This window comes from Vanellus vanellus, assembly GCF_965231255.1.
Source record: "Vanellus vanellus genome assembly, chromosome: 17".
NCBI classification, from domain to species: domain Eukaryota; kingdom Metazoa; phylum Chordata; class Aves; order Charadriiformes; family Charadriidae; genus Vanellus; species Vanellus vanellus.
The window spans coordinates 1,613,125-1,638,294 of NC_138922.1; the positions used below are offsets into that span (position 1 = coordinate 1,613,125).

A 25,170-nucleotide genomic window follows, 5' to 3' on the forward strand; every position below is an offset into this window, starting at 1 on the left:
ATGGACCCGAGCTCCGTTTGAGAACTGGCCCTCCTGCATGCAGAGGGCATGAGCCATTTTAAGTCAGTCCCTGTAGCGCTACATAGGTGATTTTGAGAAATACAGATATGTTGTCTGCAGCATTCATGTCTCTGGGTGACTCCTGGTCCTCATGACAACCCAGGCAAAGCTCACTGTCTCTACGCACCCAAAACGTGCACCAACAGACCACAACTGTTACTCCAGATAACTGTGAGAAGCAAAGGATGGGCTTAACATCCAGAATTTCCGAGAGAGAGAACTATTCCAAACTTTTACAAGGTCATGCTGAAAATTTGAAACCAAATTCTTTCCCAGCTTAATCAAGGACACTATTTATTAGGCAAAAGATAGTCTTCCAAGGAAATCTGAATGACAGCAAGAATTAAGGTGGCAAAATGCATGAGTCATTCACTTTATAAGTACTATAGGGACTAAACTCTGGGATATCCCAATTTCTCCACCAACAAATCTGTTAGGCTAGGACCACTCTCACCCAAAACAAGGACCAAAACTGTAAAATAAAAGACATTTTCTCCTGAACCATGAACCAGTCTTTGAAATTTGTCCCCAGTACGTGAGCTGCCCAGACAACGCTGCATCTGAAACGGCAAAGAACAGTCGTGTGCTTTCATTAGCATGAACCTCAGATCAGATTCGGAGTTCTTTATTTACTTCCTGTGAAATCTACATAAGACTGTTGAGATATTACAGGCAGTTTTGTCGCTTTACAGAATTTTAGTGAAGTCAGAGCTCTAAGTACTGGCCTGCGCACACAAAACCAAGCCAGCAAGGTTGGACAAAATTGCCAGATTCATTTGATGAAAAATACCACACACCGACTTAGTTATTTCACCAACTAAAGAAACATTGGCTGGGAACCCCATGCCAGCTGGTCAGAGCCCTAAAAAAGCTTTTGTGCTCCCAAAGGTGTAAAAAAACGCATTAAGCACAAAAAAGGATATTTTCATACTCCATAATTCTTTGCCTGAGCAGAAAATCATTGACATAGAGAGGAGACGATGCGGTAGTGGGGCAGGAATGCACGGATAGAGCACTCACCTTTAGGAAACTTCAGTTTTTATTGGGAAGCAATTTAAGATGTAAACTGATGTTTCCCTTCCTATGTGGCTACAGGGAGCAGAGCCAAGCGCTGCGAGTGAGCTTTATGCTGCAGGACTGTAACGTGTAAAACGTGCGTGAACAAAGAGTTTGCCATTCAAAGGAACAAACCTTTTATTTCATCCAGAAGTGGAGAAAATCAGGAAAAAAAACCACCATGCTAATTTGAGTTATTGTGTGAAGAGTCAGAAGAAGGAGAAATGGTCAGTGAATTATAGATTTGAAGAAAGACTGACAGAACAGATGTAAACAGCCATGGCAAGAGCTGGAAGTTTGGACAGGTCCCCACTCAAAGTGCTTGCTTGGATCACTGGGAAAGAAAGGGAAGAGCACTGGCACCGAGAATAAAGGGAGACAGTGTTTGGAAAGCAAAGCACTGAGAAAGATAAGGTTTGCCTTTGGAAGTAAGAAAGAAAAGGGATATTGATGATTAGGATTGTTTATGTTGGGGTACTCTGGTTACAGTAAAATTTAGTGGTTCTTTTTGAAGCAAACAGAAAGCCCAAGAGAACTCACAGGGGGTTTAGAGAGCTCAAAAATAAACAGAGCTGTGGCCTGGATCGTCTAATATTTGTAAACAGGCCCTAAACAAGGCTCATATGGAAGAGGAACTTGTGAGCAGTGGGGTGAAGAGGAGGCTGGGGAATCACAGGGGTTCAGAGGGACCTTGGGAGGTCCAACCTCCTGCTCAAAGCTGGGTCAGCTCTCAGGTCAAACCAGGGTGCTCAGGGCTTTACCCAGCCTGGTCCCGACAGCCCCCAAGGAGAGGGGCTGCGCAGCTCTGCCGGGTCCCTGACCAGCGCCTCACCCTCCTTACGGGGAAGAGGCTTTCCGTCCTCCCGGCTGGCTCCTCCTGCATTTTAACTTGCTGCTTCTCCTCCTCCTGACACACTGTGACTAGCCCGGCTCCGGCTCCTCGATGGCCGCCTTCTCGCAGGTACTGCGAGGCCCTCGCCCACGGCCTGCCCACCTGGCCCAGCCCCGCAGGCCCTGGCAGGCCCCCGGCATGGCAGCTCGCCGCGGTGGGAGCTGCAGCGGGTTGAGGCCGGGCCCCGGCGCTGGGGCTGGGGCTGCAGCGGCACGGGGGGAGGGCCCGGGCCAGGCCGGGAGGGGAAGGGGTGTCGCTAGGCACGGTGGTTGCTATGCTCCCGCGTTGCTAAAGTCCCGCGAGGCGCCGCTGAGCCCCGCCCTGCCCGTAAGTGCAAGAGAAGCAGTTCCGATTGGGTAGGCCCAGTCACGTGTAGGCTTACGGTGGCCGGGCCGGACAGGAGAGCGGCGCTGCAGAGGCGGGCCGGCTGGAGCGGTTTCTCGCTTTTCATTGGTTCGCCCGCATCACATGGCGGGGGGGGCCGCTGAAGCCGCCGCGTGCCTATTGGTAGCGGTGGGGGGCGCGCGGCGGGGGGACGGGCGCGGATGTGGGCCCTGGTGCGGGCGCTGTCGCCGGTCCTCGGCCTTGCGCGGCGGCGGCGACGGGCGGCGGCGGGCTGGGCCATGGCCGAGGGCTCCTCGGTGGCGCGGCGGCCCAAGGACGTGCCCCGGCATGTATGGGCCCGCGAGCGGCGGCGGAGCGCGGGCACGGGCCTGGCGGGGCCCAACACCGTCTACGTGCAGGTGGTGGCGGCCGGCAGCCGCGACGCGGGCGCCGCCGTCTACGTCTTCTCCGAGTTCAACCGGTGAGTGGGAGGCCGCGGGGACGCCCCGCCTGGGCCGGGTCCGGCCCTCCCCGTCCAGGCCTGCTCTGACCTGCTCCTCGACTTCCTCTCAGGTATCTCTTCAACTGCGGCGAGGGCACGCAGCGCGCCATGCAGGAGCACAAGTAAGTGGGGCAACCGGCGGGGCCGGCCCGGTTCTCCCTCCCGGGGCTGCATCGGGCGCTGCTCACCCCTGCCCACCCTCCCATCTCGCCCTTCAGGCTGAAAATCTCCCACTTGGACAGCATTTTCCTCAGCCGGGTGGCCTGGGCCAACGTCGGGGGGCTGCCAGGTGAGTCTGTCCCCACAGACTAGGTGGGGTTGGCTGGCTGGGTGGTAGCCAGGTGGCGGCCTGGCATTGGGTCCCCTCCCAGGGTCTGGCCATAGGCAGCAGTTGTCTAGGCCACGGGTGTGGATTTGCAAGGTGCCCGATGGGAGGTGGGCTGTGTGGGGTCGTTTATGTGGTGATGGAGGAAAAGCACTGGCAGAGTGGCTGGGTTACAAGTGGGGTGCTGCGGTGTGGTCTCTGTGACGGTGCTTGTGGGCACGTGGTGGAAGAGGCTCTGCCTCCCCAGCATGTATGGTTTTATCTTCCCAAAATCTTTGAGTAGAAGGTGTTACCTGTGTTGCATTGCTAGCAGGGAGAGTCAGACAAATTTGAGTTCAAAGGGATCTACAAAGGTTTCTGGCTCACCCCATCCTCAAAGCAAGGTGAGATTAGAACAGATTGCTTAGGATCTTATCCATTAAAATTCTGAAAGCCTTCAAGAAAGGAGGAGATTAACAATCTGTTTGGATAACGTTCCAAATTGGAGATATTTTTTTTGCTGGTGGAGATAAGTGACTTGTTGAAACTGCTAGAAAGCTGAGGCAAAATTGAATTTGGATCTGAGTTCAGTTCTGGCCTTCATGGCTCTCCTGAGCTGTGAGAGGGATCTTTCTTGTGTGATCTACCAGCTGTTAGGGGGGCTGTGATAAAGCTGTTTCTCTGCTTTCTTTTAGGTATGATTCTCACGTTAAAAGCTATGGGGCTTCAAAGATGTGTTTTCCTAGGGCCACCAAAGCTGGTAAGTAGTGGAAGCTTGCAGCAGGGAGGCAGAACCCTTCAAATGTTAAAGCTTACCTTGGAATTGGGGGAGCTGGTATCAAAGGATTGCGTCATCGTACAGGTGTAAAATGCTGGTCTGAGTTAGTCCCAGCCTGAAGGTTCTGCCAGAAGGGATGACTTTAAAAAGCAAATTTCTGCAGTTACACACAAGACAGCATCAGACTTCCGCTCCATAAAATCCTTGTCAGCTAAGATTCTGGTAAATCATGTTTTGGGAAAAGGACATCCCTTGTTCTCCTGTCTGTTCCCTCCCGATTTTCATTTAATAGCAACTTGGTCTCTGATGTCCTGCTTAATGCGATCCTTGCCAGCCTAATTCTGTGTCTGGGCTGAAAATTTGCAATCCTCAGCATTGTTTTGTTTCCTTGCAACATCTGCAGTATTGATGGAAGGGATGGGGAGAGGGGTTCTTTATTTTCCTTTCTCTTTCTAAATGAGTTATGCCCACTGGAGGTGGGATGTCTGCCCAGTGCTTTCTGGCTGGCTGCATGCTTCCCAGTTTTTGTCTGACTGGGCAATGAGCCTTTGACTTCACTGAAAGTGGTGCTTGTGATTGCGCTGCTTGGATGTGACCTCCTGATACACTGTCTTTTTTCCAGCAAAACTACTTGAAAGCAATTCGACTCTTTCCTGGACCCCTAAAAAGGATGGATTTAGGTATGTAAGTCAGTCATGTGTAGCTAATATGAACTTGTAACTTCTTTTTGTTTCAGCTGTATACAGAAGCTGCCTTGAATGGTAACAACTTCAGAATAAATGCCTCTGGCTTAGAGCCGTTCAAAGAAAGTTTTAAAGACTCTTTTTGATCTGATACCCTGTTCGAAACCATCACAAGAACCGCCTGGAAGAAAAACAGTGGTTCTAGCTCTGTTTCTGGTAGGCAGCTGCCAGTCTGACTAGTAGACATCACTCTGTACTGTAAGTGCAATTTGTTTCCAGAGACTATCAGTGAACTTGGTTATTGTGGTGTTATGGACTATTTTTGTGAGCAGTGGGTTTTTAAGAGCTTCAGTTATTCATTGATCTTCGCGTTCAGGCAGAGAAAGGGAAGGCAGGCATTCAGCAGGTTTTGTTTAAGAAATGAAAAAGATATTTTCCTGATTTGAATACTTGTAGAATATGAATCTCTTCTTATGAAGTTGTTAATGCCATTCTCTGATCTCTTTTCAGCTGTACAATTGCACACAGAGCCTGAGTATAAGGATGAGACGATGACAGTCTACCAAATATCTCTTACAGGTGAGAATGTGACACTGTAGTCAGAGAGTAGAAGTCCTTGTTCAGTAGTCATGCTTAAGGTGGTTGAAGGAGCGGCTTCTGTTTGCAAGCCTAAATAAGGAGAGGTTTATGAATTTGCATATTTTTCTCAGGAGAAGGATCTCTTTCAAAGAAACAAGGCACGCTGAGTCAGGGCCTTGCTTTCTTCCTTTAGGTGTGGGCGTATAAAACGATGTGAAGCATCACTGGATTCAGCTTTCTTAGCCAAATGAGGTTTTATTACTGCTTGAAACTGTGATACTTAGAGTACAGGCGCAGCTTTGATAGACTTTAGCAGTTTTGAGAGAATCTGAAGGACTCGGATGACAGATGGCTCCTGAAATAAGTGGCTAGAGCATTCAGGTGCAAGTCGCACTGCGGGGAAGAGCTCGCTGTTCTGGTGCAGTTTAAACGTGACTGTCGTGGAAGAGGAAATGCTACTCATGCTTTTGTTATCTGTCCCTTTTGACTGAGTGATATTTGTCTGGTTTTATTGGATTTGGGACAGGAAAACCACTAGCTGCTGAAAGCCCATTGCCTCGGAGTCCTGGAGCATCAACCCAAGGTGGAAACAGCCCTAAAGGGGACACAGGGCCTGGATCCCCAAGAGCTGCACAGGAAAGCTTGGAGGAGGGCAAGGAAAAAGAAAGTCCAAAGAAAACAGGTGAAAGAAATTGAATTATCTTTTTAACTTTAATGAAATAAAGTTAAATTAAGGCATTTGTCCTCCAAGCTGTTTTCTCTCCGGAAGTAAGGTCCGTAGAGAAGCTCAGGTGAAGGATTACATGGAGCAGAATGAGTTCTGGTACTTTAAAAGTCAACACAGAACTAGTATGACCTAGAAATGGGATGTGATTCCTACTTGGGGTGTGAGTAGTTTCCGTAACAGTTTGCCACTGGCTGGAGTGGGCGCTTCAGCCGTTGTAATTGAATTACAAGTGGATGTTGGGGTTGATTATTTTTCAGTCTTGGGCTTTATTTTGGCTTCTTGTAGCTGGAACCATGGGCTCTCTGGTCTTAGGTGCTTGTAATATTTGGCTGCTGGCCTGCAAGCAGGCTGGATGCTGTTGTTCCTGTTAATACTTTACCAAACATTGACATGGTTTGGCTTTAAGAAAAATAACAATGATGATTCTGAGTAGTTTTGCTTTCTTTTACAGGTGACGAACAGAAGTGTGCCAGCAGGCATCCTGATCTGGTGATGGCTTTCCTTTGTAAAGTAAGCTTGGACACAAAGATCTCCAAATCAATATGGAATGGAATGGAATAGAATAGAATATTTCAGTTGGAAGGGACCTACAACGATCATCTCGTCCAACTGCCTGACCACTTCAGGGCTGAGCAAAAGTTAAAGCATATTATTAAGGGGATTTTCCAAACTCCTCTTAAATGCTGACAGGCTTGGGGCGTTGCCCACCTCCCTAGGAAGCCTGTTCCAGTGTTTGGCCACCCCTTCTGTAAATAAATGCTTCCTGATGTCATTACGACATTTCATCTCACTAAATAGATTTAATTTGAGATAGCATTTTCAAGCAGCACTTTGAAGTTATTTTGTGATTCTACTCTACAAAGGTCAGAGTAGTTGTAATAGGAGTAGGAATGTGTGAAAACTAGACATTTTTTTTGAAGTGTTCTTTACTCTAAATTGGCTGCTTTATATATAGGTTCTTATATATACTCTTGTAGAGTATGTAAGCTTCTTGCTTAATGCTTACAGTAGGGAAGTCTGTCCTGCTTACTTTGCTAAAGAAGGAAGCAAAAAGCAGCCGTGTGATCTTGAAAACCAGAAATTCTAATAAAAGCTTTTTGAAGGTAAATTAGAGTACTGACTCTGGAACTTAAAAGTAAAAAAAGTCTCTTGGCTTGTGGGGAAACACTTAAACTGGAAGTATGTGTATCTTGTTTCCTGGCCCTTATTATTTGGCTGATAATTCTGTTTTATTTAACTCTTTTCAGATCCACCCAAAGAAGGGAAAATTCCTAGCAGCTAAAGCACAGGAGATGGGCCTGCCAGTGTGAGTACAAGATCCCAGCCTGGGGGATGGGGCAACACCGGGCATGTTGATGTTGGTAAGCTAAATATTTCTATGGCCTTGTTTTCAGGGGAACTCCAGCTATTCTGCCCATAATTACAGCTCTCAAAAATGGAGAGAGTGTCACTTTTGAAGGCAGAGAGGTAAGATGCATCTGTGCTTTCTTTCTGCTCTGGCTTTGCCATCTTCCCTTCTTTGCTGGGCTGCCAGGATGACAATCTTTTTATGCAGAATGTTTTGCCTATCGATAGGCATTGGGAGAGGGTTTGGGTTTGTGGGTTTGTTTTTTTTTTTTTTTTTTTTTTTTTTTTTTAACACCCATTCTTGAGGTGAGGGTGGGTGATGGTTGTCTGCCTGTTCCCTCTCATCCCCGCTAAGCGGCTGGCATGGGGTTTGCTGGTTTTGAGCTTTGAGTGGCTACTTTTGGTTAGTGACTGGTCCCTGTTCCACCCCCAAGTTGTTGCTAAATGTGGCTCCTGTGAGGAGCGTGTCTGGGGCTGTTGCTGTCTGGGTATAATTAGGGAGGTACGCTCTGAAATGAATTTGTTTGTGACTATGGCTGTATGTCTGCTATTTGTCAGAGCTTCTTCATCTCCCCTTCCCAAAGCTGATTCAGGTCTAGAAGTGAACTAGTGGAGTTAATCCCTGCATGTTTTAAATCTGGGTTTTGAATGCCTGTGTAGCTATCACTCCCTCCATAGTCTGTCTACACCTCTTAGACCAAAAGAAGTTCAATGGTTCCTGTGTGCAAGGTCTTACGGTTTAGATTGGATATTAGGAAAAATTTCTTCACTGAAAGGGTGATCAAGCACTGGAACAGGCTGCCCAGGGAAGTGGTGGAATTGCCATCCCTGGAGGTATATAAAGACGGGTAGCTGAGGGACATGGTGTAGCAGTGGGTTTGGCAGTGTTCGATTGATGACTGGAGTTGATCTTAAAGGTCCCTTCCAACCTAGATGATTCTATGATTTTTAATCTCTCAAACACTAGTCTGAAGTGAGAGGCAGAGCCTGCTCTGCCCCTGTCCCAGATGACCTGTAAGTGAATATCCTAACCTGACAGATAGGATTGACACATCTTTGTGTCATAAGAATTCCACAAAGCTTTTTTTTCTTAAGCAGGCTTTTACTACCGTCTGAATCTGCTGTGGGAACCTAGAAGCTGCTGAAATTCCCTTCCTTATATTAGGTTGTGGTTTGCTCTGTGAGCAGGGTTGGGATTTGTTGTTACACAGCAAAATGTGAACTTGTGGAATGAGAGTGGAAAGGGAATAAGAACTGCACTGGCTGGGTTTGCTGAGCCTTGAGAGAGCCTGCTTGGAGCTGCCTGCTGGGGGCTGGCTGAGAGAACAGCTGCCGAAAGAGTCGGACATAACGGTGTAAGAAGGGCTGTGTGTGTAGCTTGACTGTGGCGTGATCTTTGTGTACCTGCCTGCAGCTCTTTCCTGAAGAACTGTGCACCCCTACTGATCCTGGCCCGGTGTTCATTGTGCTGGAGTGTCCTCACGAGGGCTTTGTGGATGCCGTCTGTGAAAATGAGACCTTCCGAAGGTAGCGGGGCTGCGTGACCTGGAGTGTTCGGGGGAAGACATCTTTGCTGAGCTTTGTCAAAGAGGAGTTCTTGTTGTATTCTAGATGTGTCTGTTCCTGTGGCTGATGTCTGAGCTACTTGGCACTGTTAAGAAGCTAGAGATGTAAGGAAGGACTGGTGGTGCGTTTTGAGCCTTCTGTGAGAGGCAGGCCTGTGCAGAACCTGCAGAGCTCTGTAACTGACAGGCCTGTCTTCCCTCAGGGGCCTCCCAAGAAGGAAACGTGCACTGGTGTCTTGCTGGGGTGCAGTGTAGAGACTGCTGCTTCCATTGGCGGTGGAAGCCTGGCCTGCATATAACGTCTTTGTAGGGCTTGTGCAGAAACATATTAGGCTTCAGAAAGGCTCTGGAGATGTTGCTCTTGGAGGAGAGGAACTTCCCTGGGGGGGAGAGTGGAGGTTTCAGCAGATGGTGGGCTTGAGCCTTGCGGAGCCGTGTGCCCACCGCGATGTGGAGCCCAGGGCTCCTGGGCTGTGCTCTGAAGATCTGTGTTCTGCCTGCTTTGAGGTGGGGCATCTCTGGTAGCACTGAGACGGGAGTGGGGAGGGGGTGGAAAGGTGCTGGAGGACTGAAGCTCAGGTATTCTTTCTGCATTTGAATGTGTCCCAGGTACCAGGAAGGACTTCCTGAGAACCAGGTGGCCTTGGTTATTCACATGACTCCAGAGTCAGTGCTCAGAGACAGCCGCTACCAGCAATGGCTGGAAAGGTATGTGATCTTCTGATTATTTGGTTTCACGTCACTGTTGGGCAGCAGGCTGTTCTTATGGTGCAGATGTTTTTCCCAGAGTAGAAGTAGCTGTTGGGTGGTAGCAGGGCTCTGCTGGCTCAGATGAGATTTTAGCTTATGGCTTGGGTGTGCAACACATGCTCAACTCTAACATGCGACTGAAGCTGTTGTGTGTTTATTGTCCTCTTACAGATTTGGACCTAGAACTCAACACTTGGTTCTCAATGAGAACTCCTCTGCAGTGCACAACGCACGCAGCTACAAGATCCAAACCCAGCTGAACCTCATCCACCCTGAGATCTTCCCTCTGCTCACCACCTACCGGAGCAAGGTAGGCAAGGCCCTCTTGCCTGTGTACCTCATGCCCCTGAGCAAAGAATGTATTTAATGTCACTCTTCTCTGTAGGAAGAAGAGGCTGTGTGTAGTGTTCCCATTGTGCGAGGAGAGTGCCTCTTGAAATACCACTTCAGACCCCAACAGGAGTGGCAGAGGTCAGTGGGAATCTTTGGCTTTTCAGTTTTTGGGTATTGGCTTGAAACAGCTTTTCAGTGTGAGTCTGTGCTGAGGGAGTACGGTGTGCAGGCATCTTCTGCAGACTTTTACTGGTGGCTGTGCTGAGGCAGCTGCCAAGCTGTCAACTGTGTCTTGAGGGGTGTGTCCCTGTTCCTGAAAGTCTTAGCCAAGGTGTAGGACATGGATAAGTGAATGGCTGAAAGCACTGCCTGGCTAGCTGTTTGGAGTGCTGCTTCTCTCCCTTGCTTTTGTAGCTTCATGTGCTCCTCTGTCCTTTGCGTTGACCTCACGTGCTGTGCACCCAGCTGTGGCTGTGGCAGAGAAGACAGTGACAGGAAAAGACATTTTAGGGAACCCGGTGAAAGTCTTACCAGGCTTTCTGGGTCTTCAAATGGTATCGGAGCTGAAAGCCCCAGGTGGTTAAACAGTTGCAGGCTTTTCCTCTGGTGCTTGCTTTGTCGGCAAGTATGTGAACTTGCTCAATGAGGATCTTTAGGGCAGGGGACCACGTGGTGCAAGGGGATACCAGCTGCCGTGGCTCAAATTTCTGGCTCTGTTGGGCAGAATAGGAGGACCCAGATGCCAAGAAGGGTTTAAATTTCTCTGCTTAGGGTGTCTGAAGTCCTGTAATACTGCACATGCTCTGATGCAGGACCAGGACAGAGGTCCCTTACGCTTTTGAGTGATGCCTGGAGTCCTTTTGGGTGGCTGTGTTGCTTCCAGGAGTCTCCGTACTGCCTTGCAGTGCCCTCTAGTGCCTTGCAGCTCTCTGGATCTGGACAGCACAGGGGAGCATAGTGCTCTTCCTGGAGCTTCTCCAGTTTGGGGGAATTATTATTTCTGTGGCATGGCTCAGCCCAACCAGGCCTTTTTGGCACACACCATAGTCGTGGATGTATCTTCTTCCACTCCTCAAAATAGAATTTGGAATGAGCATTTGACCCTTTGTTGTAAGGCTGTTTTGGCACAGTAATTTGGCACTTTGCTCTGAAAAGTGCTGTCTTCTCCGTTCCTACCCTGCCCCATCCTAATACATGGCCTGTTCTTTCAGAGATGCTGTGACTGTCTGCGATCATGATGCATTTGTAAGTGAAGCCCTGGATCTCCCTGACTTCCAGACTCGCGTGAAAGAGTGCAAAGAGAGCCTGTCTGCTGTACCGGGTAAGGATCAGCAACTTGTCTTGGATCAGTGTAATGGGAAGTAGGAGGTCCTGCTGACTCACTGCTTTAGAGCCCAGGCAAAGCCACGAACGTGCAGTTTTCCTGCTGCCTAAGAGGTGCTTTTAAGTCTTCCTGGAGCTGTGCAGAGGACAGGCTTAGCACAAACTGAGTTAGCTTGTTTTAGTTGGATTTATGCAGTCCTGTGTTTCTGTTTTCCTGTAGCTGCTAGATTTGGGGATTGAGTGCTGTTGGGGGCAATGAGAGACAAAGCACCCATGTGTTATTTCTCTGAATTGACCAGATCTCTGCTCGTGTTGAATGTGCTGTCATAGTAGCCGCAGGGTGAGTCCCTGTGTCTAGGAGAAGTCTTGCTCCAGAACCAGGTCCCTGTAGGGCTCACCTCTGAATCTCGGTTGTTCTGTTGGTGGCGAGGCTTTCATGGTACAACACAGCACCACTTAGTTGCTGTCTAGATTCTGATTCTGGAGAGAGTCAGGGCACTGTAGAACATGAATCGGGTTCCTCTTAACTGCCTGCACTGGCATGGGCAATGAGCAGAGTCCTTGTTCGCCTGCCTTTGGATCTGCAGTTATGCATTGTGGTGTTTTCCTGGTGGTGCTCGTTCTGTCTTCCCCTGTAAACCTTGCCGCTGTAGGAAAGCCAGAGGCTGAAGGAGGCAAAACTGACCATGCTGGACATGTAGACCTTGGAGCTGCTAGGCTGGTCAACTAAATGGTGTCTGACTGGACAATATGTAGATAACATTTACTTACAAATCCTTGTCTGTTTTCTCCAGGAAATGTGGGTGCTTACCCTGAAATTGTGTTCTTGGGAACAGGATCTGCAATTCCAATGAAAATCCGAAACGTCAGTTCCACGCTGGTAAATACCAGGTAAATCTCAATGTTATGCATTCTGTTTGGAGAGGCTCAGTGTCTCAAGAGGGTGTTGCCCAAGGTCTGTTTTGACCAATGTGTTGATGACACAGAGAGAGTGCCCCTATTGTGGAGTCTGTAGGACTTTGGTTTCAGGCACCTGTCTCGTTGTAGGTGGGGAAGATGTGAGAGCCACCTGTAAAGCCAAACATTTAATGTATTCCTTCATTTTACCATCTGCCCCAAGGGCATGTTCAGCATCAACGCAAGACCAGAATGAGCTATGCAGACAGAGCAGTCTTTCTAAAGCCTTGGCTAGTAGGACTGGAGTAGCATTTAGAGGCGTAGAGCAGTGAGACCTCTCTGTCTTCCAACCCCATAGATCGCCCTCCCTGAATGGGCCCTGGTCAGCGCTCATACAGTGGCTGCTAAATGTCTCTGTCACTTGTCTTGTCAGCTCTACCCGATCCCTGCTCTTGGATTGTGGAGAAGGAACGTTTGGACAGCTCTGTCGCCACTATGGAGAGCAAGTTGACCAAGTGCTGTGTAACATAGTAGCTGTGTTTGTGTCTCACATGCATACTGATCATCATTCGGTAGGTTGAGTGTGTTGGAAGCAGAAGGGGTTCTGTACAGGCATGCTCTGCTGTTTGGGATTCAGATGTGGCTGCAGCTGATGAATGTAGGCTGCACTTCCCCCCTGCGTTCCCCAGGCACTACTGAGTCTGTGTTTCTAATCCCCTCTCCCTTTCTGTTAGGGGTCTCTGCAGACTTGCTGGGATCATCCAGTGTTTCAATTCTTTAGCAGTGTCCAACCCAGCTTCCTTCAGTGCTTTGTAATAGTTACAGAAATGACACAGAAGTCACACTTGGTCTCTCCTAGATTGGGCCTGATCAGGGCAGGCTGTTTGCTGGTCTGCTGTTTGGTGTCTGGAAACCATGCTGGGTCTGAGATTTTGGGTAGAGACTTTCTGTTCTCTGCCCTTCCTCTGGCAACAGACGCAGCAGCACTGGGAAGGGCTGAGGGGCTTGTGTTGTGGGCTGCTGGCTGCCAGCTTGGGGGCATAAGCAGCAACGAGATTGGAGCAGCTCAGCAAGTTGCAGTTACTAGAAAAGTGGTAATCGCCTATCTCTGACTGTAGGTTTTCCAAAAACTGCAGCTTGCTGAGCTGTGGTAGTACTGTTGCCACTTATGCCCAGATATTTGACTACAGCTTTTTTTGTTATCTTTGCAGGGGCTGTTGAACATCCTGATGGAGAGGCGGAGAGCTTTTGTAAGTAGTGTTTCACTGCTGTAAGTAGTTGTTTCACTGCTCCTGAACTTGCCTTGGAGTGAGGGGAAGGGAACTTCTGAGTAGTGGAAAAGCACCATTATTTTCCTAAGTATTTCTTTCTGATTTGGTGTGTACCTCGTACTGATTTCCACCCCCTGCTGCCTTTGCTCTTCCAGGCAGCCCTTGGTCAGGCTTTCAGCCCTCTGTTTCTGGTAGCACCTGAACAGATCATGCCTTGGCTACATGAGTACCACAACCACTGTGAAGAGATTCTGGGAGACATCAAGTGAGTGTTCTGTGTGGTATGTGGAGAAATGTCCTTGCTGGGTCCTTATTCGAGGCAAACTGCTGTCATCCCCACCCCTATGTTGAAGGCAGCTCTGACTCTTGCCACTGTGCGTAGAATTAGGATGTGCAGTTTATGAAGGGGCGGATAGGGTTTGTTACTCAGTTGTACTTAATAGAGGCTTATGTGCAGGCTTTCCTTTTCCGTAGGAAAGGGGACTTGAGCACGTGAAAAATGATTCTTGAAAGAGAGATTATTTGACAGTGGGGGAAAAGTGGTTGGATAAGTTACTGGGACACTGGATAGTGAAAGCAAGGGGCAAGACAGATGAGTGCACAAAACCATCTTGTTTGTACGGCACTGAACTGAGAAGGAGAAATAGGCTGCTTAAAGATAAGATCAGGTTTTACGTTGTACCTGTCCTTAGTTCTCTCTTCTCCCGTCCCTCACAGGATGATTACTTCCCAGTCTCTTGTGAAAGGCTGTGAGAACATCAAACCTAAAGCCAAATGGTTTGTCAGTTCTCTGTTGGAGAACTACGACTTGGCTGAGGTAAGCTCACGAGCTGGCAGGGGCTGTTGCTATGAGGGGCAAGAGGGGACCTGAGGTCTAACACTTATATCCTTGTTCAGTTTCAGACTTGTGAAGTCCAGCACTGTAAAAATGCTTTTGCATGCTCAATGGTCCACAAATCTGGCTGGAAAGTAGTCTATTCTGGTGACACAATGCCCTGCATGGCCCTAGTACGAATGGGTAGGTGACAAAAACCCTCTGCTTACAGAATCTCTTGGAGAAGGGTCTTGAACTGTTAGTACCTGAAGCAGGCACCCCCAAACCCTTGGCGCTATGCCTGCAACACGGTGAGGGGCTAAGGGGGGAAAGGAGAGTTCGTGTAGGTGGTTGAACTAGTCTGTATTCAACTGAAGGCTGGATATATGGTTATTTACACAGGGAAAGATGCTACCCTGCTGATCCATGAAGCAACGCTGGAAGATGGCATGGAGAAAGAAGCAATAGAGAAGACACACAGGTGGGGTGTGTTCTGTTGTCTATTGCTATTAGGAAGGTGAAGGTGTGGAGCTGGGCTTTGTCTTTGGAGCTGCTGGTGAAGGATCCAAGTCCTGTAGATGGTTCTGATGTGCACAGAGCTCTTCAGCACTGTAAATGGTGTGTTGCTCATCACACCAGCTCTGTAACTCTCACAGCTCCTCTGAATATCCCCAAAGAGAGATGGGGAAAGCTTTTTAAATGGACAGTAGTAACTCTACAAATAGACTAGCCCAAAGGAAAGGTCCTCTGCTTGATTACATTTCAGGACTAAGCTGAGAAGGTATAAGAGTCATTGTACCTGCCCCCGGCTAACCACCGATTCAAACTGAGTGCTGCAGCCAGTGATGCTGAGTGCTGCCCCTAGCAAAAGCAGGGAGACCTGAGAGCAGCTGCTTGGAATTGCGTGCGAGTTACAGTGCAAGAGAGCTTGCTGGCACCCCTGGGACAAGTATTTGAATAAGCCCCTGTCCCCAGTTTGTTGGGCTCCACACTGTAGAGCTCCAAGTAATTACAGCTGCTTTCCTGCACTCGGGTTGCCAGAGGAAGGGGTGCATGGACATGCCTGCAAAGAACCGGGACACCTTGTGCCCAGCAAGTGGTAGATGAGCAAGTGCAGTGTTGTCTGTTGGTGTGATGTGACCTTAGATGCAAAGCAGCCTGCCCTGCTGCGTTAGAGGGGCAGAGCTAGCCAGCCTGTGTCTGACCAGGGTATGCGGTGCCGTGTCCCTCTTCCTTTTGCAGCACGACCTCCCAGGCTATTCAGACTGGGATGAAGATGAATGCAGAGTTCATCATGCTCAATCACTTCAGTCAGAGGTACGCCAAGATCCCGCTGTTCAGTGAAGACTTCAGTGAGAAGGTTGGAATTGCGTTCGATCATATGAGGGTAAGTTGGGAGCTTTGATCCAGACTGTGGGACAGGTTTCAGTGTTACTTGGGGATGGCTGCTCATGAGTTGAATTCTCCGCTTGTAATGTTGAATTCTCCGCTTGTAATGTTGTATTGATACACCATCTCCTTCTGAAGAGTAACCTCTGAAACAGCTCCTTTTACTGCTGGAAGCAGACATCACCAGCGTGGGGGAGAATGGGTGGCACAGAGGTGCCAATGGCTCGTGGGAACAGAAATCCACTTTTAACACGTTGGGTACTTGTCTCATGTCACCTCTATTCTGTGGATGCTACTCCCAGCTGAAAACCTAATTTTGCTTCCATTCCCACTGCCTTCTTAATTGGTGTGCTGCAGAAGACATCCAGGAGCCGAAAGCTGCTGCCATCAGATTGAATGCAGTCATAGCAGTGAGAATAGCTCACTAATCAATCAAAACCTGTACAGTGGCCACATCATTTCTTGTAAATGTAAAGAATATGTAAATAACTTGGTGTATGGGATCTGTGGACCGACTGCTGTAGGGGTGACGATGATGACCTGCCCGTTACTGTAAATGCAACGAGGTCAGGGCTGGGTGCTGCGCAGGGGACGAGGCAGCGGCCTGTCATCTGAACACGCAACAGACAGAGGAGCAAGAAGGAAAACAAAAAGCAATTCTCACGCCGGCATTTCTGTGTCTGATGTGTTTCAGGTACGTTTTGGTGACTTTCCGGCCATCCCAAAGCTGATCCCACCTCTGAAAGCTTTGTTCGCGGATGACATAGTAGAAATGGAGGAGCGGAAGGAAAAACGGGAGATGCGCCTTCTCAAGGAGACTGCTATAGTCTTGGACAAACTGGGTGGTGGTGAGAACAAGGAAGCGTCATGCCAGAAACGGAAACAAGCCAAGAACCAACAGGAACTATCAAACAAGAAGCTTAAAACAGTGAACTGAAAGCAGCAAGGTTGAGAATGCTCTGCTCTGTAAGAGGCTCCTCGCTCTCCGCAGGCCTTGGGGGAGTGCGCAGTGCTGAGGGCTGCCCGTGGGCACTATGAAGAAAGGGGCTGGCCTCAGCATCGGGGTTTGCTTGGTCATCGGTGGATCTGCGTGGGCTGAAGCTACCAAGCATGCCGTTAGCAGCACGAGGCCTTGTGGTGACAGTATCTGCCCATACAGTTCCCACCCCTGGGATTCACCAGTCCATGTGTCATTTTTCTTTTAGCCAAAAATTCTTCTCTCTGAACTGTTTTAATTTTTGGTTTTATGCTAGAAGCTATTGATTGTAACGGCAGCAGCTGTGACCTTTGCAAGAAATCAAATTTGAGAAGCCCTTGAGGGGCTGTGGATTCACCAGAATAAGGCAGGCGCGTCTCTGGGTTATGAGGAATGTAAGCAGGTATCAGAACCCAGCTCACAGGAGGAAACTTCACAATAAAATGGGACCCAATTAATGTTTAGGTTAATTTAGGGATGTGAATGCTGCTGTGTTCCCATTTTATTTTGGTTTTCTCAGCTGTTTTTTTTTTTTTTTTTTTTTTTTTGCATAAGATCAGTTTTCCAAAACCTTTGGAATCTGAATAAACCACTCAACATCTTTAGAGGAGGCTGTGTTTTGTCTAGGTTGCTAATGAGGTCTTAGCAAGGAAACACCAATACCTGAATTGCTCTAGGGAGTGACCTCAGTCGGCCATTTCTGTGTTACGGCATTGGTGCGAAGAACCAAGATCTCGCCCTGATGCTGGAACCTCATGCCTGTGTTTCACGCCAGCAAAATCCTATCTGCCTCTGCTACCCTCCAGCCAGGGGCTTCTCCTCTGTCAGGTCAAGCTGGTAACACCTTCGGGTGGCATTGGAATGGCTCCAGAACAGACAACTCAAAACAGATCCTGGACCTGGATGCAGGGGACAGGAAAGCCGGCACAGCAGGCTGGTGTGGGGAAGGTCTGGGGTTAAGAGGAGTGTTGTTGAGGCTTTATGTGGGTTGGTGTTGCTGCTTCTCTTACCTTGCAGTACCTGCCTGTGCTTGTAAGCAGGAGGAGCTTTGGCCTGATTCAATTAAGGAGCTCATTTCCAGAGGCAGCTCAATGGTACTGGGCCCCCAAGTGCTGCTCAGCAAATGATACCAGCGCTTATTAAAGATTTAAGACTTCGTTTTAAAGGCGATGGAAAATTAAGACACGAAGTGGCAGCAAAGCATCCTTTGTCAATTAGCTGGGCTTTAGTATTATGCTTGTCTAAAGAGAAAACTGGGTAATTGACACAGCTGCGTGCCACAAAAATAGGTCTGTTGGGCTTTTTGGGGTGGCAGGGGCTGGGGAAGGGCCAAGCGAGGGCTTGGTGGTGTGCGGGGGTGAAGGGGGCAGCCATGGGGTGCCCAGGGGAGGGCAGGGTTAGACTTGTGGTAAGACAGCATCCCTGTGCTTCTTTTTGTAGAACTAAAGAAGGGTCTTTTATTTAGAAAATAATGAAGCAGTGTGGTGTTTTTTTATTAATGCCCAGGTATTAGTAAAACGCGAATACAGTAGCGTTAAGAGACCGTGGCACAGGAGCGTGTTGATGCCAGTCGGGTGGTGGTGTGGAGCAACATGGCGGCAGTGGGGAAAGAGACCTGCCCGCCTGGTGTGGAACCCCCCCCGGGCTGTGCTCGGGAGCCGCCCCCGAGGGGAAGGCCGGTGCGGTGTGAGGGGACCCGGCCCGCCGGGAGAGGGCCTGCAGTCCCCGCCCGCCCAGGCCGCACCCGGGGCGGCTCTTCGGGGTCCCCCGGGCAACAGCAGCTCCTCCCCGCAAACACCCGCCGCCACCGGCCGCATGGAGGAGGAGGAGGAGGCGGCGGCGGCCGAGCGGCTGTGGCGGTGCGCGGCGCGGGGTCTGGGGGCGCCGGCCGAGCGCTGGGCGGGCGGCGGGGCCGCGGTCCCGCGGCTGCGGGACTTTCTGAGGGGGGCTGCGGGGCCCGCGCTGCTGGCCTGGCGCGGCCCGGCCGGGGAGATGGCGCTGGGGCCGCCCCCGCCGCCGCCCGCCGCCCGTCCCAAAGCCCTCTTCTTCCTCCGGTCCCCCGGCGCCCGCCCCGGAGAGCTGCTCTGCGGGGACCTGCCCGCCGACGCCCTGCGGCACTTCGCCGCCCTCGTGGAGGAGGTAAGGCCTCGGGCGGCCCCCGGAGGCGGTGGCCCTGGGCGCTCGGCACCGGGGGAGCCCTGGCACTGAGGGGACCAGGCGCTGTGCCTTGCACATGGCGGCAGGGAAGGTGTCCGCCCCTGCAAACAGGCGCCCAGGCCTCCATCCTGTCTCTGCTGATGTGCTCCTACCCTTAACTCTGCTTGTCACAGCATCTCCTGGCACACGGGGGGTCTTTAGAATTCATTTAAACCTCCTAAATCCTGATCCAGTGTCTGTTCTTGGTGGTGTCCTTGTGGGACTGGTCCGTCTTATGGAGTGACAGTGGTAGTTGCTGGAAGGGACATGCCAAGGTCATCTGGTCCAACCTCCTGATCAGGCAGGGCTGTGTCCAGATAGCTTTTAAGTATCTCCAAGGATGGAGACTCCACAATCTCCCCAAGCAAGCGGTACCAGTTCTCAGTTACCCTCTCAGTGTTTCCTGATGTTCACAAGGAGCCTTCTGTAGCGCAATGCCTGGTTACCTCAGGTGGGCTGACGTTTTCCCAAAAAGATCTTCGAGAGGTTTGAGTGCTTACCCTTTCCTGTGCTGGTAGCCTGAACCAGACAGCGTTACCTCAATTGATTCCTGATGGCCCCTGACCTGCAGAAGTCTCAGCAGTGAGGCAGTAACGGGAGTAGAGGAACTGCTTGATTTGAGAAGCTCTGGTGATGCTGTCAGTATATTAAGATGGTGACCGATAGATTGGATTCCCAAGAGCGGGCTGCCTGACTGGTTATCTTGGGTTGGTGGGATAATGCGTTATGTACATGGGGAGCTTTTGTTCTGCAGTGTTTGATGAGCCCCGCGGTCCTGGTAATTCTGTGCAAACAGCGGTTTTTGCATCGCGGCTTTGTTTGTAGATGATGGCAGGTAGCATATGACAGGCATTGTAAACACCATCTGCTGCAGGGAGGTTTTGGGGTAGGTGCGCTTCAGCAGATCCCGTTAGATGCTGTTTTCTGGCTGCCTTCAGCAGTCGGGTTGGGTATCCTGATGGCAGGTTTGCAGCTATCTTCTCCCCCTGTGTGGTGTGTCCATAGGGAGCAGATCGCGCCTGGGTCGGGCCCCGCTTTCCTCCCAAACTGCACTTCAAGGAAATGAGAGTGATGGTGTTGGGTCAGGAGAACAGGGTGCGTCAGTGTGAAGGTGAAAGTGTCTTGGCTTTCCTGAGAGCGGGGACATGCATTGCTCTGCTTGCTGCAGGAGCTCTTCTTGCAGAGTCCTTTGTCAGAGGTTTTTAGGACAGTCTTGTCCTAAAAAGAATTTGTCCAGTGAAAGAAATAGTTTGTGGCAAACTTTCTGTGGGTCATTTAGGACATGGGAAATAGACGGAACTGTGTCTGTATGCAGCGAGGAAGCGCAGCTGAGCTGCAGAGCGCGGCTGGGGCGACCGTGTCCGCTTGTCACACTCAACTGCTGTGATGGCTGAAGGGAACTCACCTCCGCTCTGTGGAGCTGGGGTTCATCATGAGTCCAGTTGTCGTTTTAACAGTCCAAAAGAAAATGAACAGCTATCATTTGACTGGTTACAACATTGCTAGCATTAGCAGTCCACGTGATGTAAGTCACAGAGACAAATCTTGCTGATGCTGTAGCTGAAAGTGTTGAAGGTGAACGTGGCAGTGTCTGCCTGTGTCCCCTGGGGCTGTGCTCCCCCTTCCCGCGGCTCCCTGGGCACGGGGGCTGCCAGTGCCATCTCCCTCGGGTTACAAAGAGTCATTAGCACCCTGGGACAGCACTGTGGTGGTGCTGAGCTGCTTTATTGCTTCCTGATTTTGTGTCCATGTGTAGCTATTTTTGTACCTTTAGCTTCCCTGGAGCCTGGTAACACAAAGGGCTGTTGTTTGTCACCAGGAGCAACCTGGCTTTGTCAGGCTGTTGCCACAGGCAGGTCCCCGAGCAGAGCCAGCCCGGGGTAGGTGACAGACACTGTGCTGCTATTGCAGCTCAAACAAGCCAAAAGCAGCTCTGGTCTAGGCAAGCCCAGCCCAGCCTGGAGACCCCACACTGTCGGGTCAGTACGAACCCTGGGAGACTTTCACTGATAATGACAAAAATCATATTTAGTGTGCCACGGTTTCGAGAAATAACCTAAAAAGTGCCTGTGCTCAAGACCTGTAGTACAGTTGGGATGGGGACCTAGGTGACTCTCACCAACAGTAGGTCCCAGGAGGTACCAGAAGAACTTCCCTTCTGACATGCTGGGGGTTGCCATCAAGGGACAGCTTGTGGGTTCAGCCCGGCCCTGCTGGTGTTGGAAGACTGCCTGAAGCCCATGGCCCTGCCTGCACCCCCTGCCTGCTGGCAGTGAAACGGGGAGCAAGCACCAGGAGGTGTCCTGAGGGCAAGGGGACAAGAGCCTGTGGAGCCATCTCCAGTGGCAGGTTTGAGAGGCTGGGAGAGCCTGAGGATGGGGCTGCTCACTTCGTCTGCTGGTTTCCACCCTTCTTAACTGCTTGGATTGAGGGGAGAAGGTGTACCAGTATGCAAAGTGGGCCTGTAGAGAGGCTCGTTCGTTGTCATCTGCCCTTGTTTCCCTCAGCCAGGGAACTGCTTGGGACAGCAATGAATATGGGTCTCCAGACTCGGCTGAGCGAGGACCTGGGGGCCTGTCTGTCTCCTGCAGCACTTTTTTCTCTGTTGCTCTTTCATGACTCCTGCTGTAGGTGATTGCACCCATCCTGATGAACCAGAAGAACCATCAGGGCTGGCCACGAGTGGTGTCACAAGACATTATCCGTCATGTCCACAGCCTAAAAAGTACTGTTTTCAAGGTTGTTGGCCAAGTAAAGGGCAAGACCTTGCTGCCTCTTCCAGCTGGCTCGGAGGGAATTGAGGACATTGATCTGGAAAATGAGAAATTGTGAGTATCACTCCTTACTCTCCATGGGGTTTTCTCCTGCTGATGACTTCTGGGGATCCTCCCACCCAGTCACGGTGACTCTTCTTGCTCTCTTTCATCTGCTGCTCATCCAGACTGCCAAGATGTGTTTTGCTCTGCCTGCTCTCTAGTTTATGGGCTCTGTCTTTGGGGACTGTGTGATGGTACAGGCAGGAAAAACACAGAAAGTGCAAAGGTGGTATGGGTGCACAGGGAAGCAATGAGCTGCTTGGATCGTTGGGGGGAAAAAAACAAACCCCGCGGGCAAAATCTCTCCTGTTTTCCTGACGCCACTGAAAGGGAAGGCAGAATTCTCTTCTTCTAGCTTCTGTCTGCCAAAACATGCTCCCAAAATGCACTGTTTCAATGTTAAATGACTCGCTTGTTAGTGATTCATGCTCTCTGCTTGGTCAGGACTATTCTGTTTCCCTTTAAAACCAGATTTATCATGCAAAGGTACGGGAAAAAACACCCACAACTTTCTGGAAGTTTCTGAACTGTTCATAGTCCCATAGAGAGATTTGGAACCTGTTCCATCTATCTTCCTGGTGAAGTAGGGTGGCTTCCCAGACACCCACTGCATTTCCTTGTGTCTCTCTTCAAGAAGTAAATGAATGATTTCCATAATTTCAGTTCTCTCCATTCATAGTTAGACCTCCCTGGTAGCTGTCTTGGTTCTGAAGTTCACTTGCCGTACTTGAGGGATGATACCCAGGAAAGCCACCCCAGATTTTCTGGCTAATTAGAATCATGGAATCATTTAGGTTGGAAAAGACCCATAAGATCATCGAGTCCAACCATTAACCTAACACTGCCAACTCCATCACTAAGCCACATCCCTCAGCGCCACCTCTACAGGTCTTTTAAATACCTCTAGGGGTGATGACTCTACCACTCCCTTGGCCAGCCTGTTTCACTGTTTGACAACCCTTTCTGTGAAGAACTTTTTTGTAATATCCAATCTAAACCTCCCCTGGTGTAACTTGAGGCCGTTTACTCTTGTCCCATGACTTGTTACTTGGGAGAAGAGACTGACGCCCCCCCCCCCCCCCAGCTACAACCTTTCAGGGAGCTGTAGAGGTCTCTCTAAGAGAGGTCTCCCCTCAGCCTCCTTTTCTCCAGGCTGAACATCCCCAGTTCCCTCAGCCACTCCTCATGGATGTGTGCTCCAGACCCCTCACCAGCTTCACTGCCCTTCTCTGGACATGCTCCAGCACCTCCATGTCTTTCTTTGTCGTGAGGGGCCCAAGACTGAATGCAGCACTCAAGGTGGGGCCTCACCAGTGCCGAGTACAGGGGGATGATAACTGCCCCAGCCCTGCTGGCCACATTAGTCCTGGTACAGGCCAGGATGTTGTTGGCCTTCTTGGCCACCTGGGCACACTGCTGGCTCATATTAAGCTGTCTGTCGACCAACACCACAGAATCACAGAATGGTCAGGGTTGGAAGGGACCTCTGGAGATCATCTAGTCCAATCCCCCTGCCAGAGCAGGGGCACCTACAGCAGTGGCACAGGACGGCGTCCAGGTGGGTTTTGAATGTCTCCAGAGTGGGAGACTCCACCACCTCTCTGAGCAGCCTGTGCCAGTGCTCTGCCACCCTCACAGGAGAGAAGTCCCTCCTTAGGTTTACATGGAACTTCCTATGTTCGAGTCTGTGCCTATTACCTCTTGTCCTGTCACTGGGCACCACTGAAAAAAGACTGTTCCCATCTACCCGGCACTCCCAGTTTTGTGTCATCAGCAAACTTGCTGATGGTACACTCTATCCTTTCATCCATGTCATTGATGAATCTATTGAACAGGACTGGACCCAGTACTGACCCCTGAGGGACACCACTCATTACTGACCTCCAACCAGACTCTGCACCACTAACCGCAACCCTCTGAGCTCTATCTGTCAGTCACTTCTCAATCCACCCCAGTGTCCATTCATCTAACCCACACTTCCTAAGCTTGCCTGTGAGGATGATGTAGGAGACAGTGTCGAAAGCCTTGCTGAAGTCAAGGTAGACAACATCCACTGCCCTCGCCTCATCCACCCATCCAGTCACTCCATCATAGAAGGCTATCAGATTAGTCAGACATGACTTCCCCTTGGTGAATCTGTGTTGACTACTTCTGATAACCTTCTTTTCTTCCAGGTGCTTTGAGATGACACCCAGAACAAGCTGTTCCATCATCACCCCCAGGTCCTTTTCTGCCAGGCAGCTTTCCAGCCACTCCTCCCCAAGCCTGTAGTGTCCATGGGTTTGGTGTGACCCAAGTGCAGGACCCGGCACTGGGCCTTGTTGAACCTCATACCATTGGCCTCAGCCCATCGATCCAGCCTGTCCAGTTCCCTCTGTAGACCCCTCCTACCCTCAGGCAGATCAACACTCCCATCCAACTTGGTGTCTTCTGCAAACTTCCTGAGGATGCCCCTTGTTCCAGGTCACTAGGCAGCCATGGGAGGCTCAGCCCTATATGCAGCCGGTCTTTATCCTGCAAGGTCTCCAGCAGCTGAGGAATCCCCATCCTTTGTTAGCTAATACATCTGGCAGGATGCTCACATTTGCAGCTGGGGGAAACTTCCACCCTGGTCCTCCCAAGAAGCCAAGTTAGTGCCTGAAGCTGGGAGTGGAAGGAGTTTGTTGCAGTGCTGTGAGCCTGGTCCAGTCCAAAATAACCAAGTCTGGAAGGTCCATAGAGGCAGATATGTTTGCACATTGTGTCATCATCATGTCTGCATGCTTGCACTTATGGGACCTCAGGAGATGTGTTAGTGAGTGCAGTGGGATTAATCACTTGGAGAGAATGTGGTGTGGGTCAGATTATGTGAGAAGTTACTGCTTTCAGGGCAGTGGGGTGACCTGTCCTCAATGTGCCAGCCCACTTTGTGTAGTTTCTCTCTGAATTAAGCGAGTTAATGATGGGGGAGATGGAATAGGTTGAGGGAGAACAGTACAGGGAGAGGAGGTATGGGTCTGCAGGTCAGACCCTGAACCCAAACGGATCTGATACAACAGTGACAGCGCAGAGAGGTGGCAACTGGCTCTTCATTTTCACCATTCGTTTTATGAACAATGTGTCAGAGCTTCAGCTATTTTCTCCAGGGTGTGATTCCTGTGTTAAAACAATGGCAAAATATCATGGAATTTGATTGTTTTGTGGTTTTGAAAGGTGAAGTTAGAATGTAATCGGTAAAACCCAGCTGCTCAAAGGGTCATTTGAAGTAGATCCAACTGAGCCATGCACATCAACAAGTGGAAAGCAAAGTTAACTGCGTGATCTGTTTTCTGCAGCCTGGAGCTGATAGATAAATCTCTTGTACATGCCACTGAGTCGGCCATCATAGACTGGAGCTACCAGATCCAGGGGGCGCTGAAGAAAGAGTCTTCAGAGCCTCTCCTGCAAGGCAGCAACCCTAACCCGAAGGTGGAACTGGAGTTCTGGAAGAACAGGTACCCTGGGAAGCCTGGCTGGGCATGGTGGTCACTGGTTTTGGGTGGAGGGAGGGCAACGGTGACAAAGCGAGCTGCTACCTCTATGAGTTGAGAAGAGCAGGCTGGCTCAGGT

General features: G+C 50.2%; 2 protein-coding genes across 2 annotated transcripts in view; both read left to right on the forward strand.

Annotated features, from left to right (window-relative positions):
- Window positions 1-2,476: 2,476 nt before the first annotated feature.
- Window positions 2,477-17,154, forward strand: ELAC2 (elaC ribonuclease Z 2; the record flags this gene model as incomplete). The annotated part of the gene is given in 25 exon segments (XM_082492365.1): window positions 2,477-2,521; window positions 2,524-2,813; window positions 2,906-2,956; window positions 3,053-3,123; window positions 3,834-3,898; window positions 4,539-4,596; window positions 5,110-5,178; window positions 5,705-5,860; window positions 6,357-6,415; window positions 7,153-7,211; window positions 7,300-7,372; window positions 8,667-8,779; window positions 9,427-9,525; window positions 9,739-9,877; window positions 9,953-10,038; window positions 11,112-11,221; window positions 12,018-12,114; window positions 12,554-12,692; window positions 13,332-13,370; window positions 13,547-13,656; window positions 14,109-14,208; window positions 14,289-14,409; window positions 14,608-14,686; window positions 15,448-15,592; window positions 16,289-17,154. Coding segments are annotated over 25 exon segments (2,616 nt in total). The 3' UTR covers window positions 16,532-17,154.
- A 1,231-nt stretch (window positions 17,155-18,385) lies between these two features.
- The window catches only part of DNAH9 (dynein axonemal heavy chain 9), a gene marked incomplete at both ends in the record, with an annotated part of 232,270 nt that continues 225,485 nt past the window's right edge, over window positions 18,386-25,170 (forward strand). The window contains 3 exons of the mRNA XM_082492287.1: window positions 18,386-18,709; window positions 21,398-21,594; window positions 24,897-25,055. Coding sequence (XP_082348413.1) covers window positions 18,386-18,709; window positions 21,398-21,594; window positions 24,897-25,055 — 680 coding nt within the window. The remainder of the gene's footprint in view (window positions 18,710-21,397; window positions 21,595-24,896; window positions 25,056-25,170) is intronic.